Below are 16044 nucleotides of genomic sequence, written 5' to 3'. Positions count from 1 at the left end.
CCTCCCAGTGACCTCCAAGTGACCTCCCAGTGACACCAGTGACCTCCCAGTGACCTCCCAGTGAGTCCCAGTAACACCAGTGACCTCCCAGTAACACCAGTGACCTCCCAGTGACCTCCCAGTAACACCAGTGACCTCCCAGTGAGTCCCAGTAACACCAGTAACCTCCCCAGTAACCTCCCAGTGACCTCCCAGTGACACCAGTGACCTCCCAGTGACCTCCCAGTGACCCCCCCCAGTGACCCCCAGTAACCCCCAGTGACCTCCCAGTGACCCCCCCCAGTGACCCCCAGTAACCCCCAGTGACCTTCCAGTGACCCCCCCAGTAACACCAGTGACACCAGTAACCCCCAGTAACACCAGTGAGTCCCAGTGACCCCCCAGTAACCTTTCAGTGACTCCCAGTAACACCAGTGACCCCCAGTGACCTCCCACTGACCCCCCCAGTAACCTCCCAGTGACTCCCAGTAACACCAGTGACCTCAAGTGTCCTCCCAGTCCCCCCCAGCCCCATTCCCAGTCCCCCGCAGTCCCCTCCCAGTGCTCCCAGTTCCCTCCCAGTTCCCTCTCAGTCCCTCCCAGTCCCTCCCAGTGCTCCCAGTCCCCCCCAGTCCGTCCCAGTTTGCCCAGTCCGGCTCTGCTCGGTCCCAGCCGTTTATTGGGGGGGGAGGGGCGGCCCCTCCCCCCCCCGCAGCTGCCGCAGCTCCGCCAGCGCCGCGCGGAGGCGCCGCAGGAACAGCCGGGGGTCCTGGGGGCACAGGGGTCAGGGACACCCGAAAATACACCCCAAAACAGCCCGAATACACCCAAAATACAGCCCGGAAACAGCCCAAATACACCCCAAATACAGCCCGAATACACCCAAAATACAGCCCGGAAACAGCCCAAATACAGCCCAAAACAGCCCAAAATACACCCAAAATACAGCCCGGAAACAGCCCAAATACACCCCAAATACAGCCCGAATACACCCAAAATACAGCCCAAAACAGCCCGAATACACCCCAAAATACAGCCCGAAAACAGCCCAAATACACCCCAAAACAGCCCAAAATACACCCAAAAATATAGCCCGAAAACAGCCCAAATACAGCCAAAAAACAGCCCAAAATACACCCAAAAATACAGCCCGAAAACAGCCCAAATACAGCCAAAAAACAGCCCAAAACCAGCTCAAAATACATCCAAAAAACAGCCTGAAAACAGCCCAAAACCAGCCCAAAATACACCCAAAAATATAGCCCAAAACCAGCCCCAAATACACCCAAAAAACAGCCCCAAAACAGCCCAAAATACACCCAAAAAACAGCACCAAACAGCCCAAAACACACCCAAAAAACAGCCCCAAAACAGCCCAAAAACAGCCCAAAAACACCCCAAAATACACCCCAAAACCAGCTCAAAACCACCCAAGAACAGCCCAAACACCCAAAATACACCCAAAGTACACCCAAAATACAGCCCAAATACACCCAAAATACAGCCCAGGAAGGGTGGGGGGAGGTTTTGGGATTTTTGGGGGCAGGATTTGGGTTTTTTTTGTGGGGATGTTTTCGGGTTTTTTTGGGGGGGGTGTTGGGGGAGGTTTTGGGGTTTTTTTGGGGGGTTTGGGGGAGGTTTTGGGGTTTTTTTAGGGGACTTTGGGGGAGGTTTTGGGTTTTTTTGGGGCAGGATTTGCATTTTTGTGGGGGGTGGTTTTTGGGTTTTTTGGGGGGATGTTTTCGGGTTTTTTTGGGGGGGTGTTGGGGGAGGTTTTGGGGTTTTTGGGGATTTTTGGGGGGATGTTTTCAGGTTTTTTTGGGGGGTGCTGGGGAGGTTTTGGGGTTTTGGGGGATTTTTGGGGGGATGTTTTCGGGTTTTTTTGGGGGGGTGTTGGGGGACGTTTTGGGGTTTTTGGGGATTTTTGGGGGGATGTTTTCAGGTTTTTTTGGGGGGTGTTGGGGAGGTTTTGGGGTTTTGGGGGATTTTTGGGGGGATGTTTTTGGGTTTTTTTGGGGGGTGTTGGGGAGGTTTTGGGGGATTTTTGGGGGGATGTTTTCGGGTTTTTTTGGAGGGTGTTGGGGAGGTTTTGGGGATTTTGGGGATTTTTGGGGGGATGTTTTCGGGTTTTTTTGGGGGGTGCTGGGGAGGTTTTGGGGTTTTTGGGGATTTTTGGGGGGATGTTTTCGGGTTTTTTTGGGGGGGTGTTGGGGGAGGTTTTGGGGTTTTTGGGGATTTTTGGGGGGATGTTTTCGGGTTTTTTTGGGGGGTGCTGGGGAGGTTTTGGGGGATTTTTGGGGGGATGTTTTCGGGTTTTTTTGGGGGGTGTTGGGGAGGTTTTGGGGTTTTTGGGGATTTTTGGGGGGATGTTTTCGGGTTTTTTTGGGGGGGTGTTGGGGAGGTTTTGGGGATTTTGGGGATTTTTGGCCAGCCCTCACTCACCGTTTTCGGGGACCCCTCCCTGCAGGAGATGTGGACGAGGACGGGGCCGGCGTCCCCTCCCCCGGTGAAGGAAACCCCGTAACCGTCCTGGTGGGGCTGGGGGGGCCCAGTCAGCACCAGGGACCCCCAGGTCCTCCCAGTCCATCCCAGTTCAACCCAGTTCAACCCAGTTCAACCCAGTTCATCCCAGTTCAACCCAGTAACCCCCAGTTCCATCCCAGTAACCCCCAGTTCCATCCCAGTCCATCCCAGTTCATCCCAGTTCAACCCAGTTCATCCCAGTTCATCCCAGTTCCATCCCAGTTCATCCCAGTTCAACCCAGTAACCCCCAGTTCCATCCCAGTAACCCCCAGTTCCATCCCAGTCCATCCCAGTTCAACCCAGTAACCCCCAGTTCAACCCAGTTCCTCCCAGTTCCCCCCAGTCCCCTCCCAGTTCCCTCCCAGCCCCTCCCAGTCCCCCCCAGTTCCCTCCCAGTCCGTCCCAGTCCCTCCCAGCTTATTCCCAGTCCCTCCCAGTCCGTCCCAGTTCCTCCCAGTTCCCTCCCAGTTCCCCCCCAGTCCCTCCCAATCCCTCCCAGTTCCCCCCCAGTCCCTCCCAATCCCTCCCAGTTCCCCCCCAGTCCCTCCCAATCCCTCCCAGTTCCCTCCCAGTTCCCTCCCAGTTCCCCCCCAGTCCCTCCCAGTTCCCCCCCAGTCCCTCCCAGTCCCTCCCAGTTCCCTCCCAGCCCCTCCCAGTTTATTCCCAGTCCCTCCCAGCCCCTCCCAGTCCCTCCCAGTTTATTCCCAGTTCCCTCCCAATCCCTCCCAGCCCCTCCCAGTCCCTCCCAGTTTATTCCCAGTTCCCTCCCAATCCCTCCCAGCCCCTCCCAGTCCCTCCCAGTTTATTCCCAGCCCCTCCCAGTCCCTCCCAGTCCCTCCCAGTTTATTCCCAGTACACACCGGGTTGAAGCCGCCCCCCGCCGGCCGCAGGGGGAGGGGCAGCAGCGGTGGGTGTGGCCGGGGGGCGGGGCTAAAGGCCAGAGCCCAGGGCTGCCCCAGCACCTGGGGGCGGGGACATGCAAATGAGGCCGGCAGCCACACCCAACGCGCCGGCCAATCGCGGTGACGCTCGTCAGGCCACGCCCTCGGGTGGCAACGCCTCATTGGCCAGATGAAGTCAGGCCACGCCCTCCTTGGACACACCCACCTCATTATAAGGCAATTTTATGCAAGCCACACCCTTCCTGGTTGAGGACACGCCCCCTTTTAAACAAAACCTGCCCCTCATGCCACACCCACTTCCTTATGTGGTAATTAATAACCAAGCCACGCCCACTTCTCTATATGGTAATTTACACACACCCACTTCTTTATATGGTAATTAACACCCAAGCCCCACCCACATCCTTATATGGTAATTAATAACCACGCCACACCCCCTCAGGCCACACCCACTTCCTTTTATGGTAATTCACATTCAAGCCCCACCCACTTCCTTATATGGTAATTCTCACTAAAGTCACACCCACTTCCTTATATGGTAATTATTAACAAGCCCCACCCCCTCAGGCCCCACACACTTCCTTATATGGTAATTAATAACCTAGACACACCCCCCTCAGGCCACACCCACTTCCTTACATGGTAATTATCACTCAAGCCCCACCCACTTCCTTGTATGGTAATTATAACTGAAGCCACACCCACTTCCTTACATGGTAATTATTACCAAGCCACGCCCTCAGGCCACACCCACTTCCTTATATGGTCATTCCCAACCAAGCCCCACCCACTTATATGGTAATTAACACTCAAGCCCCACCCACTTCCTTATATGGTCATTCCCACCCAAGCCCCACCCTCTTCCTTATATGGTAATTAGCACTCAAGCCCCACCCACTTCCTTATATGGTCATTCCCACCCAAGCCCCACCCACTTATATGGTAATTAACACTCAAGCCCCACCCACTTCCTTATATGGTAATTAACACTCAAGCCCCACCCTCTTCCTTATATGGTAATTAACACCCAAGCCCCTCCCTCTTCCTTATATGGTAATTACCAAGCCCCACCCCCTCAGGCCACACCCACTTCCTTATATGGTAATTCCACCCAAGCCCCGCCCCACGCCGAAGCCCCGCCCACCTCGGTAAGGAAGGGTGGGCGGAGCCTCATCTGATTGGCCACGGCCGCCAGCGCCTGCAGGTGCCGCTCCAGCCCCGCCCCCGTCATGGCCGCCCGGCGCCGCCCCCGCGCCTGCGCCAGCGCCGCCTCCAGCAGCGCCCGGCGGCGGCCCCGCTGCGGGACCCCCGGACAGCGCCCCAAAATCAATCCAAAATCCCCCCAGTGATCACCCCAAAATCACCCAGAGACCCCCGAACAGCGCCCCAAAATCAACCCCAAAATCCCCCCAGTGATCACCCCCAAAATCAATCAGAGACCCCCGAACAGCGCCCCAAAATCAACCCCAAAATCCCCCCAGTGATCCCCCCAAAATCCAACCAGAGACCCCCAGTGATCACCCCCAAAATCCAACCAGAGACCCCCGAACAGCGCCCCAAAATCAACCCCAAAATCCCCCCAGTGATCCCCCCAAAATCCAACCAGAGACCCCCAGTGATCCCCCCAAAATCCAACCAGAGACCCCCGAACAGCGCCCCAAAATCACCCAGAGACCCCCGAACAGCGCCCCAAAATCAACCCCGAAATCCCCCCAGTGATCACCCCCAAAATCCAACCAGAGACCCCCAGTGATCCCCCCAAAATCCAACCAGAGACCCCCCGTGATCACCCCCAAAATCCAACCAGAGACCCCCGAACAGCGCCCCAAAATCAACCCCAAAATCCCCCCAGTGATCCCCCCAAAATCCAACCAGAGACCCCCGAACAGCGCCCCAAAATCACCCAGAGACCCCCGAACAGCGCCCCAAAATCAACCCCAAAATCCCCCCAGTGATCACCCCCAAAATCCAACCAGAGACCCCCGAACAGCGCCCCAAAATCAACCCCAAAATCCCCCCAGTGATCCCCCCAAAATCCAACCAGAGACCCCCGAACAGCGCCCCAAAATCACCCAGAGACCCCCGAACAGCGCCCCAAAATCAACCCCAAAATCCCCCCAGTGATCCCCCCAAAATCCAACCAGAGACCCCCGAACAGCGCCCCAAAATCACCCAGAGACCCCCGAACAGCGCCCCAAAATCAACCCCAAAATCCCCCCAGTGATCCCCCCAAAATCCAACCAGAGACCCCCGAACAGCGCCCCAAAATCACCCAGAGACCCCCGAACAGCGCCCCAAAATCAACCCCAAAATCCCCCCAGTGATCACCCCCAAAATCCAACCAGAGATCCCCAATGAACACCCCCAAAATCCAACCAGAGACCCCCGGACAGCGCCCCAAAATCAACCAGAGACCCCCGAACAGTGCCCCAAAATCAACCCCAAAATCCAACCAGAGACCCCCAGTGATCACCCCCAAAATCCAACCAGAGACCCCCAATGATCATCCCCAAAATCCTCCCCAAGACCCCCAATGATCTCCCCAAAATCCCCTCTGAGACCCCCAATGATGCTCCAACCCCATTTTGGGGTCCCCATCCCCATTTTGGGATCCCCATCCCCATTTTGGTTTCCCCATTCCCATTTTGGTTTCCCCATCCCCATTTTGGTTTCCCCAACCCCATTTTGGTTTCCCCATCCCCATTTCAGGATCCCCAACCCCATTTTGGGGTCCCCAGCCCCATTTTTGGGGTTCCTCACGGGGGTTTGGGGGTCCCTCAGGGCGCGTTCCAGCTCGAGCAGGGGTCGCCCCACGCCGCGGGCGCCGTCGGCGCGGCCCTCGAGGAAAAGGCGCGTCGGGATCGGCTCGTACGTCAGGGCGGGGCCGCGCTCCTGAGGGGATTTCGGGAGATTTCGGGAATCTGGGGGAGTTTGGGGTCTCTGGGACGGAGTTTGGGGGGGTCTCAGTTGGATTTGGGGGGTCTCAGTTGGATTTGGGGGGTCTCAGGTGGGTTTTGGAACCCTTGAGGAAAAGGCACATCAGGATCGGCTTGTACATGAGGGTGGTGCAGCACTCCTGAGGGGATTTCGGGAGATTTCGGGAATCTGGGGGATTTTGGGGTCTCTGGGATGGAGTTTGGGGGGGTCTCAGTTGGATTTGGGGATTTTGGAGCCCTCGAGGAAAAGGCACATCGGGATCAGATTGTACGCCAGGGCAGGACTGCACTCCTGAGGGGATTTTGGGGAGATTTTGGGAATTTGGGGGATTTTGGAGTGTCTGGGACGGAGTTTGGGGGGTCTCAGTTGGATTTGGGGGGGTCTCAGTTGGATTTTGGGGGGATCTCAGTTAAGTTTTGGGGGTCTCAGGTGGGTTTTGGAGCCCTTGAGGAAAAGGCACATCGGGATTGGTTTGCACGTGAGGGTGGGGCCATGATCCTGAGAGGATTTTGGGGAGATTTTGGGAATCTGGGGAATTTTGGGGTCTTTGGGATGGAGTTTGGGGTCTCTGGGATGGAATTTAGGGCATCTCAATTGGATTTGGGGGGGTCTCAGTTGGATTTGGGGGGATCTCAGTTAAGTTTTGGGGGTCTCAGGTGGGTTTTGGAGCCCTCGAGTAAAAGGCACATCGGGATCGGTTTGTATGTGAGGGTGGGGCCGCGCTCCTGAGGGGATTTTGAGGAGATTTTGGGAATCTGGAGGATTTTGGGGTCTCTGGGACGGAGTTTGGGGGGTCTCAGTTGGATTTGGGGGGGTCTCAGTTGGATTTTGGGGGTATCAGGTGGGTTTTGGAGCACTTGAGGAAAAGGCACATCAGGATCAGTTTGTACGTGAGGGTGGAGCCATGATCCTGAGGGGATTTTGGGGAGATTTTGGGAATCTGGAGGATTTTGGGGTCTTTGGGATGGAGTTTGGGGGGGTCTCAGTTGGATTTTGGGGGATCTCAGTTAAGTTTTGGGGGTCTCAGGTGGGTTTTGGAGCCCTTGAGGAAAAGGCACATCGGGATCGGTTTGCACGTGAGGGTGGGGCCACGCTCCTGAGGGCATTTTGGGGAGATTTTGGGAATCTGGAGGATTTTGGGGTCTTTGGGATGGAGTTTGGGGTCTCTGGGATGGAATTTAGGGCATCTCAATTGGATTTGGGGGGGTCTCAGTTGGATTTTGGGGGTCTCAGGTGGGTTTTGGAGCCCTTGAGGAAAAGGCACATCGGGATTGGTTTGTACGTGAGGGTGGGGCCGTGATCCTGAGAGGATTTTGAGGAGATTTTGGGAATCTGGGGAATTTTGGGGTCTTTGGGATGGAGTTTGGGGGGTCTCAGTTGGATTTGGGGGGGTCTCAGTTGGATTTTGGGGGTCTCAGGTGGGTTTTGGAGCACTTGAGGAAAAGGCACATCAGGATCAGTTTGTACGTGAGGGTGGGGCCATGATCCTGAGGGGATTTTGGGGAGATTTTGGGAGTCAGGGATGGAGTTTGGGGGGTCCTGGGGTGAATTTTGGGGGTCTCACCCTGACCAGCGCCAGCTCCAGCGCCAGCGGCAGCAGCTCCTGGGGGTTCTCGGGGGTCCCGGAGGGTCCCAGGGGGTCCTCGACCGACACCACGTGGAGCTGGAGCCCCTCAGCCATGGCCTGGAACTGCTCCCGGGCCTGGGGCAGCATCCCCGAAACCTGCCCGAAAATATTCCTGAGATACCCCAAAATATCACAAAATATCCTCAAACAACTCTGAACACCCAGGGCTTGAGACAGCACCCTTGAAACCTGCCCCAAAAATATTCCTGAGATACCCCAAAATATCCCAAAATATCCTCAAACCCCTCTGAACACCTGGGGTTGAGACAGCACCCCCGAAACCTGCCCGAAAATATCCAAAAAATACCCCGAAATATCCTCAAGCAACTCTGAAACCTTGGGCAACATCCCTAAAAGCTGCCCCCAAATATCCCAAAAATATCCCAAAAATACCCCAAAATATCCTCAAACAGCTCTGAACCCCCAGGCTTCGCAGCACCCCTAAAAACTGCCCCCAAATATCCCAAAAATATCGAAAAATACCCCAAAACACCCGCAGACCCTCTCCCAGTGCTCCCAGTGCTCCCAGTACCTGCGGGGGCAGCTCCCAGTGCAGCTCCTGGGGTGTCTCGGGGTCGCTGTCCTGCCCCACCCCGGGGCAGCTCCTTTACTCACCAAATATCCCAAAAATATCGAAAAATACCCCAAAACCCCCCAGACCCGCTCCCAGTGCTCCCAGTGCTCCCAGTGCTCCCAGTACCAGCGGGGGCAGCTCCCAGTGCAGCTCCTGGGGTGTCTCGGGGTCGCTGTCCTGCCCCACCCCGGGGCAATTCTCGCACTCACCAAATATCCCAAAAATATCGAAAAATACCCCAAAAACCCCCAGACCCGCTCCCAGTGCTCCCAGTACCTGCGGGGGCAGCTCCCAGTGCAGCTCCTGGGGTGTCTCAGGGTCGCTGTCCTGCCCCATCCCGGGGCAATTCCCACACTCACCAAATATCCCAAAAATATCGAAAAATACCCCAAAACCCCCCAGACCCTCTCCCAGTGCTCCCAGTGCTCCCAGTACCTGCGGGGGCAGCTCCCAGTGCAGCTCCTGGGGTGTCTCAGGGTCGCTGTCCTGCCCCACCCCGGGGCAATTCCCGTTCTCGTCGTAGCCCAGGGATCGGTCCAGAGCCAGCGCGAACTGAAGGGAAAAAATCAGGGGAGGGGGTCCCAAAATTAGGGACCCTCCCCAATTCACCCCTCCCAAAATTTCCCCCCTCATTTTCCCACACTTTCTCTCCCCTCACATTTCCCATTCTTTTTCCCCTCACGTTTTCCATTTGCTCCCCTCACGTTTCCCGCCCTTTTTCCCCCTCATATTTCCCACCCTTTTCCCCCTCACGTTTTCCTGCCCTTTTTTCCCTTCATGTTTTTTTCGTGCCCTTTTCCCCCCCCGTCATGTTTTCCTGCTCTTTTCTCCCCTCACATTTCCCACCCTTTTTTTCGCCCCTCATATTTTCCTGCCTTTTTCTCCCCCTCACTTTTCCCACCTTTTCCCCCCTCACATTTTCCCATCCTTTTTCCCCCCTCACATCTTCCACCTTTTTTCCCCTCACGTTTCCCACTTTTTTCCCTCCTCATATTTCCTGCCCTTTTCCCCCTCATGTTTCCCATCCTTTTCCCCCCTCACATTTTCCTGCTTTTTTCTCTCCTCACCTTTCCTGTCCTTTTCTCTCCTCACATTTTCCTGCCTTTTTCTCCCCCTCACATCTCCCACCTTTTTCCCCCTCACATTTTCCTGCCTTTTTCTCCCCCTCACATTTCCCACCTTTTTCCCCCTCACATTTTCCCATCCTTTTTCCCCCCCATCACGTTTTCTGCCCTTTTTTCCCCTCACGTTTCCCACTTTTTTCCCTCCTCACCTTTCCCGTCCTTTTCTCCCCTCACATTTTCCTGCCTTTATCTCCCCCTCACGTTTCCCACCATTTTCCCCTCAAGTTTCCTGCTCTTTTTCCCCTCGTTTCCCACCCTTTTCTCCCCTCAAATTTCCCGTTCTTTTCTCCTCTCACATTTCCCACCATTTCCCCCCCTCATGTTTTCCACCCTTTTTCCCATCACGTTTCCTGCCCTTTTTCCCCCCTCACGTTTTCCTTTTTCTCCCCCCTCACGTTTCCCACCTTTTTCCCCCCTCACATATTCTGCCCATTTTCCCCCCCTCATGTTTCTTACCCTTTTTCCCCCTCACATTTCTCACTTTCTCCCCTCACATTTTCCACCTTTTCTTCCCCCCTTACATTTTCCCGCCTTTTTTCCCCTCACGTTTCCCACCATTTTTTCCCCTCACGTTTTCCGCCCTTTTCTCCCCTCACATTTTCCACCCTTTTTTCCCTTCACGTTTCCCACCATTTTTTCCCCACTCACATTCTCCTGCCTTTTTCTCCCCTCACGTTTTCTGCTCTTTTCCCCCTCACATTTTCCCACCCTTTTTTTCCCCATTTCCCACCCTTTTTTCCCTCACGTTTTCCCGCCCTTTTCTCCCCTCACATTTCCCACTTTTTTCTACCCTCACGTTTTCCCATCCCTTTTTCCCCCTCAAAATTCCCACCTTTTTCTCCCCCTCACATTTTTCCACCCTTTTTCCCCCTCATGTTTCCCACCTTTTTCCCCCTCACATTTTCTGCCTCTTTCCCCCCTCACATTTTCTGCCCTTTTTTCCCCTCACGTTTTCCACCATTTTTTCCCTCTTCACATTTTCTGCCCTTTTTTTCCCCTCAAGTTTTCTGCCCTTTTTTCCCCTCACGTTTTCTGCCATTTTTTCCCTCCTCACATTTTCTGCCCTTTTTTTCCCCTCAAGTTTTCTGCCCTTTTTTCCCCTCACGTTTTCCACCATTTTTTCCCTCTTCACATTTTCTGCCCTTTTTTTCCCCTCACATTTTCTGCCCTTTTTTTCCCCTCAAGTTTTCTGCCCTTTTTTCCCCTCACGTTTTCCACCATTTTTTCCCTCCTCACGTTTTCTGCCCTTTTTTTCCCCTCAAGTTTTCTGCCCTTTTTTCCCCTCACGTTTTCCACCATTTTTTCCCTCCTCACATTTTCTGCCCTTTTTTTCCCCTCACGTTTTCTGCCCTTTTTTTCCCCTCAAGTTTTCTGCCCTTTTTTCCCCTCACGTTTTCCCACCTTTTTCTCCCCTCACATTTCCTGCTCTTTTTTCCCCCTCACATTTTTGGGTGATTTTGAGGGCATCTCAGGAGCCATTTTTGGGGGATTTTGGGGGAGATTTGGGGGGGATTTTTGGGGTGATTTTGGGGGCAATTCAGGGAGGACTTTCAGAGGGATTTTGGGGTGATTTTGAGAGGAATTTGATGGGATTTTTGGAGGAATTTTGGGGGTGTTTTTGGGAGGATTTTTGGAGGAATTTTGAGAGATTTTTTGCGGGATTTTTTGGGTTGATTTTGAGGTATTTTTGGGGTACCTCCCAGAGGTGCCCGGCCACAGCGGAATCCTGGATTTTGGGATGATTTTTGAGTGGATTTGGGGGGGATTTTTTTGCAGTATTCTTGGGGAGATTTGGGGGGATTTTTGCGGTGTTTTAGGGGGGTATTTTTGGGGAGATTTGGGGGTATTTTTGGGTGGATTTGGGGTATTTTTGGGGTACCTCCCAGAGGTGCCCGGCCATGAGGGGGCATCCTGGATTTTGGGATGATTTTTGAGTGGATTTGGGGGGGATATTTTGGGTATTTTTGGGGAGATTTGGGGGTATTTTTGGGGTATTTTAGGGGGGTGTTTTTGGGGTGATTTGGGGTATTTTTGAGGTACCTCCCAGAGGAGCCCGGCCATGGGGGGCATCCTGGATTTTGGGATGATTTTTGAGTGGATTTGGGGGGGATTTTTTTGGGGGTATTTTTGGGGAGATTTGGGGGGATTTTTGGGGTGATTTGGGGTATTTTTGGGGTACCTCCCAGAGGTGCTCAGCCCCAGGGTGGAATTCTGGATTTTGGAGTGATTTTTGAGTGGATTTGGGGGGAATTTTTGGGGTATTTTTGGGGAGATTTGGAGGGATTTTTGGGGTGTTTTAGGGGGGTATTTTTGGGTGGATTTGGGGTATTTTTGGGGTATTTTCGGGTACCTCCCAGAGGTGCCAGGCCACGGGGGGGTCTCCCCACGAGTGCTCCACGTTGAGCCCCACGCGCCCCGAGGGGAACACGACCAACGTCAGCGACTTGTCAAACCACCTGGGGGGGACACGGGGGGGTCCCAAACTCCCCAAAATCCCACCCTGGGACCCCCCCCAAAATATCCCCCAGCACCCAAAATATCCCAGACTCCCCAAAATTCCCCAAAAAAGCTCCAAGAAGCACCTGGGGGGCGACCAAAATCCCCCCCCAAACACCCCAAAATCCACCCTGGACCCCCCCAATTCCTCCTGGGACCCCCAAAATCTTCCTCAAGGGACCCCCCCCAAATCCCTGCTGGGGGTCCTGGGTTGGGATTTGGGAGATTTGGGGGGGAGGATGGGGGTCCAGGGGGAGTTTGGGGGGATTTTGGGGGGTTTTGAGGAGATTTTGGGGCAATTTTGGGGGAATGTGGGGGGACTTTGGGGGTCTCGGACCAGATGTGGGCGGGGTTTAGGTGTTCCCAGGGGGAATGAGGGAGGTTTTGGGGGGAAATTTGGGAGGTTTTGAGGGGATTTGGGGAAATTTTGGGGGGACTTTGGGGGTGGAGGGGGTCTCTGATTGGTTGTGGGCGATTTGGGGTTCCCAAGGGGATTTTGGGGAGTTTTTGAAGAGATTTTGGGGGGTTTTGAGGGGATTTTGGGGGTCTCTGACCAGTTGTGGTTGGGTTTAGGAGTGCCCAAGCAGAATCTGGGATGTTTTGGGTGGATTTTGGGGGGATTTTGGGTGGATTTGGGGAGGATTTTGGGTGGATTTGGGGGGGATTTGGGGGGTTTTGAGGGGATTTTGGGGGTCTCTGACCGGTTGTGGTTGGGTTTAGGAGTGCCCAGGGAGAATCTGGGATGTTTTGGGTGGATTTTGGGGGCATTTTGGGGGGATTTTGGGGGTTTTTGAGGGGATTTTGGGGGTCTCTGACCGGTTGTGGTTGGGTTTAGGAGTTCCCAGGCAGAATCTGGGATGCTTTGGGTGGATTTTGGGGGGATTTTGGGTGGATTTGGGGAGGATTTTGGGTGGATTTGGGGGGGATTTGGGGGGTTTTGAGGGGATTTTGGGGCTTTTTGAGGGGATTTTGGGACGTTTTGAGGGGATTTTGGAGTTTTTGAGGATATTTTGGGGCTTTTTGAGGGGATTTTGGGGGGGATTTTGGGGCTTTTTGAGGGGATTTTGGGAGGTTTTGAGGGGATTTTGGAATGTTTTGAGGGGATTTTGGAGTTTTTGAGGATATTTTGGGGGTTTTTGAGGGGATTTTGGGGGGATTTTGGGGGTTTCTGATGGGATTTTGGGGCTTTTTGAGGGGATTTTGGGAGGTTTTGAGGTGATTTTGGAGTTTTTGAGGATATTTTGGGGGTTTTTGAGGGGATTTTGGGGGGGATTTTGGGGGTTTTTGAGGGGATTTTGGGAGGTTTTGAGAGGATTTTGGGGTTTTTGAACAGATTTTGGGGGTTTTTGAGGGGATTTTGGGGGGGATTTTTGAGGTTTTTGAGGGGATTTTGGGGCTTTTTGAGAGGATTTTGGGAGGTTTTGAGGGGATTTTGGGGTTTTTGAGGGGATTTTGGGGGGATTTTGGGCGTTTCTGAGGGGATTTTGGGAGGTTTTGAGGGGATTTTGGGGGTTTCTGAGGGGATTTTGGGGGTTTTGAGGAGATTTTGGGGGTTTTTGAGGGGATTTTGGGGGGGATTTTTGAGGTTTTTGAGGGGATTTTGGGGCTTTTTGAGAGGATTTTGGGGCTTTTTGAGGGGATTTTGGGGTTTTTGAGGAGATTTTGGGACGTTTTGAGGGGATTTTGGGGGGATTTTGGGGCTTTTTGAGGGGATTTTGGGGTTTTTGTTGGGATTTTGGGGGTTTTTGAGGGGATTTTGGGGGGGATTTTGGGAGGTTTTGAGGGGATTTTGGGGGTCTCTGACCGGTTGTGGGGGGGTCCCAGCAGCAGCGCCTTGGCCTCGTTGTCCAGGTCCCCATCCCGGGGGGGGTCTCGCTCCTCGGGGGGGGGTTCCCCGTTTTTGGGGGGTTCCCCATTTTCGGGGGGTTCCCCGTTTTTGGGGGAGGGGTCGAAGGCGATGACGAACGGGGCGTCCTCGAGGACCCCCAGGGCCGCCGCGCTGGGACCCCCCCCCGCCAGCAGCAGCGCCCGCGCCCGCGCCCAGCGGCACCTGGGGACCCCGAAACCTCATCAGGGACCCAAAACACCCCAAAAACACCCCAAAATACCCCAAAAACCACCCAAAATACCCCCAAAACACCCAAAATACCCCAAAAACACCCCAAAATACCCCAAAAACCACCCAAAATACCCCAAAAATAACCCAAAATACCCCAAAAACCACCCAAAATACCCCAAAAATAACCCAAAATACCCCAAAAACACCCTAAAATACCCCAAAAATAACCCAACCCCCCCCGCCAGCAGCAGCGCCCGCGCCCAGCGGCACCTGGGGACCCCGAAACTTCATCAGGGACCCCAAAATACCCCAAAGCCACCCCAAAATACCCCAAAACACCCCAAAATACCCCAAAACATCCCAAAATACCCCAAAAACACCCAAAATACCCCAAAACACCCCAAAATACCCCAAAAATAACCCAACCCCCCCCGCCAGCAGCAACGCCCGCGCCCAGCGGCACCTGGGGACCCCGAAACCTCATCAGGGACCCCAAAACACCCCAAAAACACCCTAAAATACCACAAATGCCACCCCAAAATACCCCAAAAACACCCTAAAATACCCCAAAAACCACCCAAAATCCCCCAAAACTCCCCAAAATCCCCTAGTCTCCCCCAAAATCCCCCAAATCTCCCCAAAATTCCCCAAACTCCCCCAAAATCTCCCCAAAGCCCCCCCAGAATGTCACAAACCTGCGCTAAAATCCCCCAAATCTCCCCCAAAACCCCCCAAATCTCCCCAAAATTCCCCGAAATCCTCCAAAATCCCCCAAATCTCCCCAAAATTCCCCCAAAATCCCCCAAATCTCCCCAAATCTCCCCAAAATCCCCCAAAATCCCCCAAATCTCCCCAAAAACCCCGTCTCCCCCCAAATTCCCCAAATTTCCCCAAAATTCCCCAAAATCCCCCAAATCTCCCCAAAATCCCCCAAAATTCCCCAAAATCCCCCAAATCTCCCCAAAATTCCCCAAATCTCCCAAAATTCCCCCCAAAATCCGCCAAATCTCCCAAATCTCCCCAAAATCCCCCAAATCTCCCCAAAATTCCCCCAAATGCCCCAAATCTCCCCCAAAATCCCCCTAAAATCCCCCAATTCCCCCCAAATCTCCCCAAAATCCCCCAAATCTCCCCAAATCTCCCCAAAATTCCCCAAAATCCCCCCAAATCTCCCCCAAAATTCCCCAAATCTCCCCCAAAATCCCCCCAAACCCCCCCAAACCCCCCCAAAATCCCCCCTCACCTGTCCCCGGCTGTCAGCACCGCGGGGGTCTCGGGGGGGGGTCCCTGCCCCCCCTCGTGCTCCAGAACTTTCTGGAACAGCCCCTGGAGCTCGGGGGGGCCCAGGGGCCGCCCCCCGCCCGCCCGCAGGGGCACCCGGAACAGGCGCCCCCCAAAAAGCACGGCCAGGTGAGACCCCCCCGCAAAATGCCTCAGGTGGTCTGGGGGGGAAAGGGCGCGTCAGGGGGACCCCCCCTCAAATCCCACTGGGAGATTTTGGGGGGGTCCCTAAAAGGATTTGGGGGTTTTGGGGTGTCTGGGAGGGGGTTTGAGGGGGCCTAGGGGGGGAATTGGGGGAAATTTGGGGGTCCCAGGTGGAATTTGGGGTGTCCAGGGGGGGTTTGAGGGGTCCCGAGGGGGGAATTGGGGGAAATTTGGGGGTCCAAGGTGGAATTTGGGGGGTCCAGGGGGGATTTGGGGGGTCCTATGGGGGGAATTGGGGGAAATTTGGGGGTCCAAGGTGGAATTTGGGGGGTCCAGGGGGGATTTGGGGGGTCCTAGGGGGGAACTGGGGGAAATTTGGGGTCCCAGGTGGAATTTG

At 54.5% G+C, this 16044-nt stretch overlaps 1 protein-coding gene across 1 annotated transcript in view; it reads right to left on the bottom strand.

Moving 5' to 3' along the window:
• Positions 1 to 638: 638 nt before the first annotated feature.
• LOC110472932 (carnitine O-palmitoyltransferase 1, muscle isoform) overlaps positions 639 to 16044 on the bottom strand; it is a 22099-nt gene continuing 6693 nt past the window's right edge. The window contains exons 5-17 of the mRNA XM_077789837.1: positions 15466 to 15664; positions 13968 to 14213; positions 12018 to 12123; positions 8979 to 9095; positions 8820 to 8870; positions 8670 to 8720; positions 8502 to 8552; positions 7907 to 8065; positions 6166 to 6297; positions 4550 to 4702; positions 3364 to 3465; positions 2422 to 2517; positions 639 to 748 (exon numbers count right to left, since the gene is read on the bottom strand). Of these exons, the coding sequence (XP_077645963.1) occupies positions 656 to 748; positions 2422 to 2517; positions 3364 to 3465; positions 4550 to 4702; positions 6166 to 6297; positions 7907 to 8065; positions 8502 to 8552; positions 8670 to 8720; positions 8820 to 8870; positions 8979 to 9095; positions 12018 to 12123; positions 13968 to 14213; positions 15466 to 15664 (1556 nt within the window). The 3' untranslated portion in view covers positions 639 to 655. The remainder of the gene's footprint in view (positions 749 to 2421; positions 2518 to 3363; positions 3466 to 4549; positions 4703 to 6165; positions 6298 to 7906; positions 8066 to 8501; positions 8553 to 8669; positions 8721 to 8819; positions 8871 to 8978; positions 9096 to 12017; positions 12124 to 13967; positions 14214 to 15465; positions 15665 to 16044) is intronic.

Source organism: Lonchura striata, chromosome 38, assembly GCF_046129695.1.
Source record: "Lonchura striata isolate bLonStr1 chromosome 38, bLonStr1.mat, whole genome shotgun sequence".
NCBI lineage: Eukaryota > Metazoa > Chordata > Aves > Passeriformes > Estrildidae > Lonchura > Lonchura striata.
Note: the sequence above shows the minus strand (reverse complement) of the source record. Positions and strands in the feature narration are given on the sequence as shown.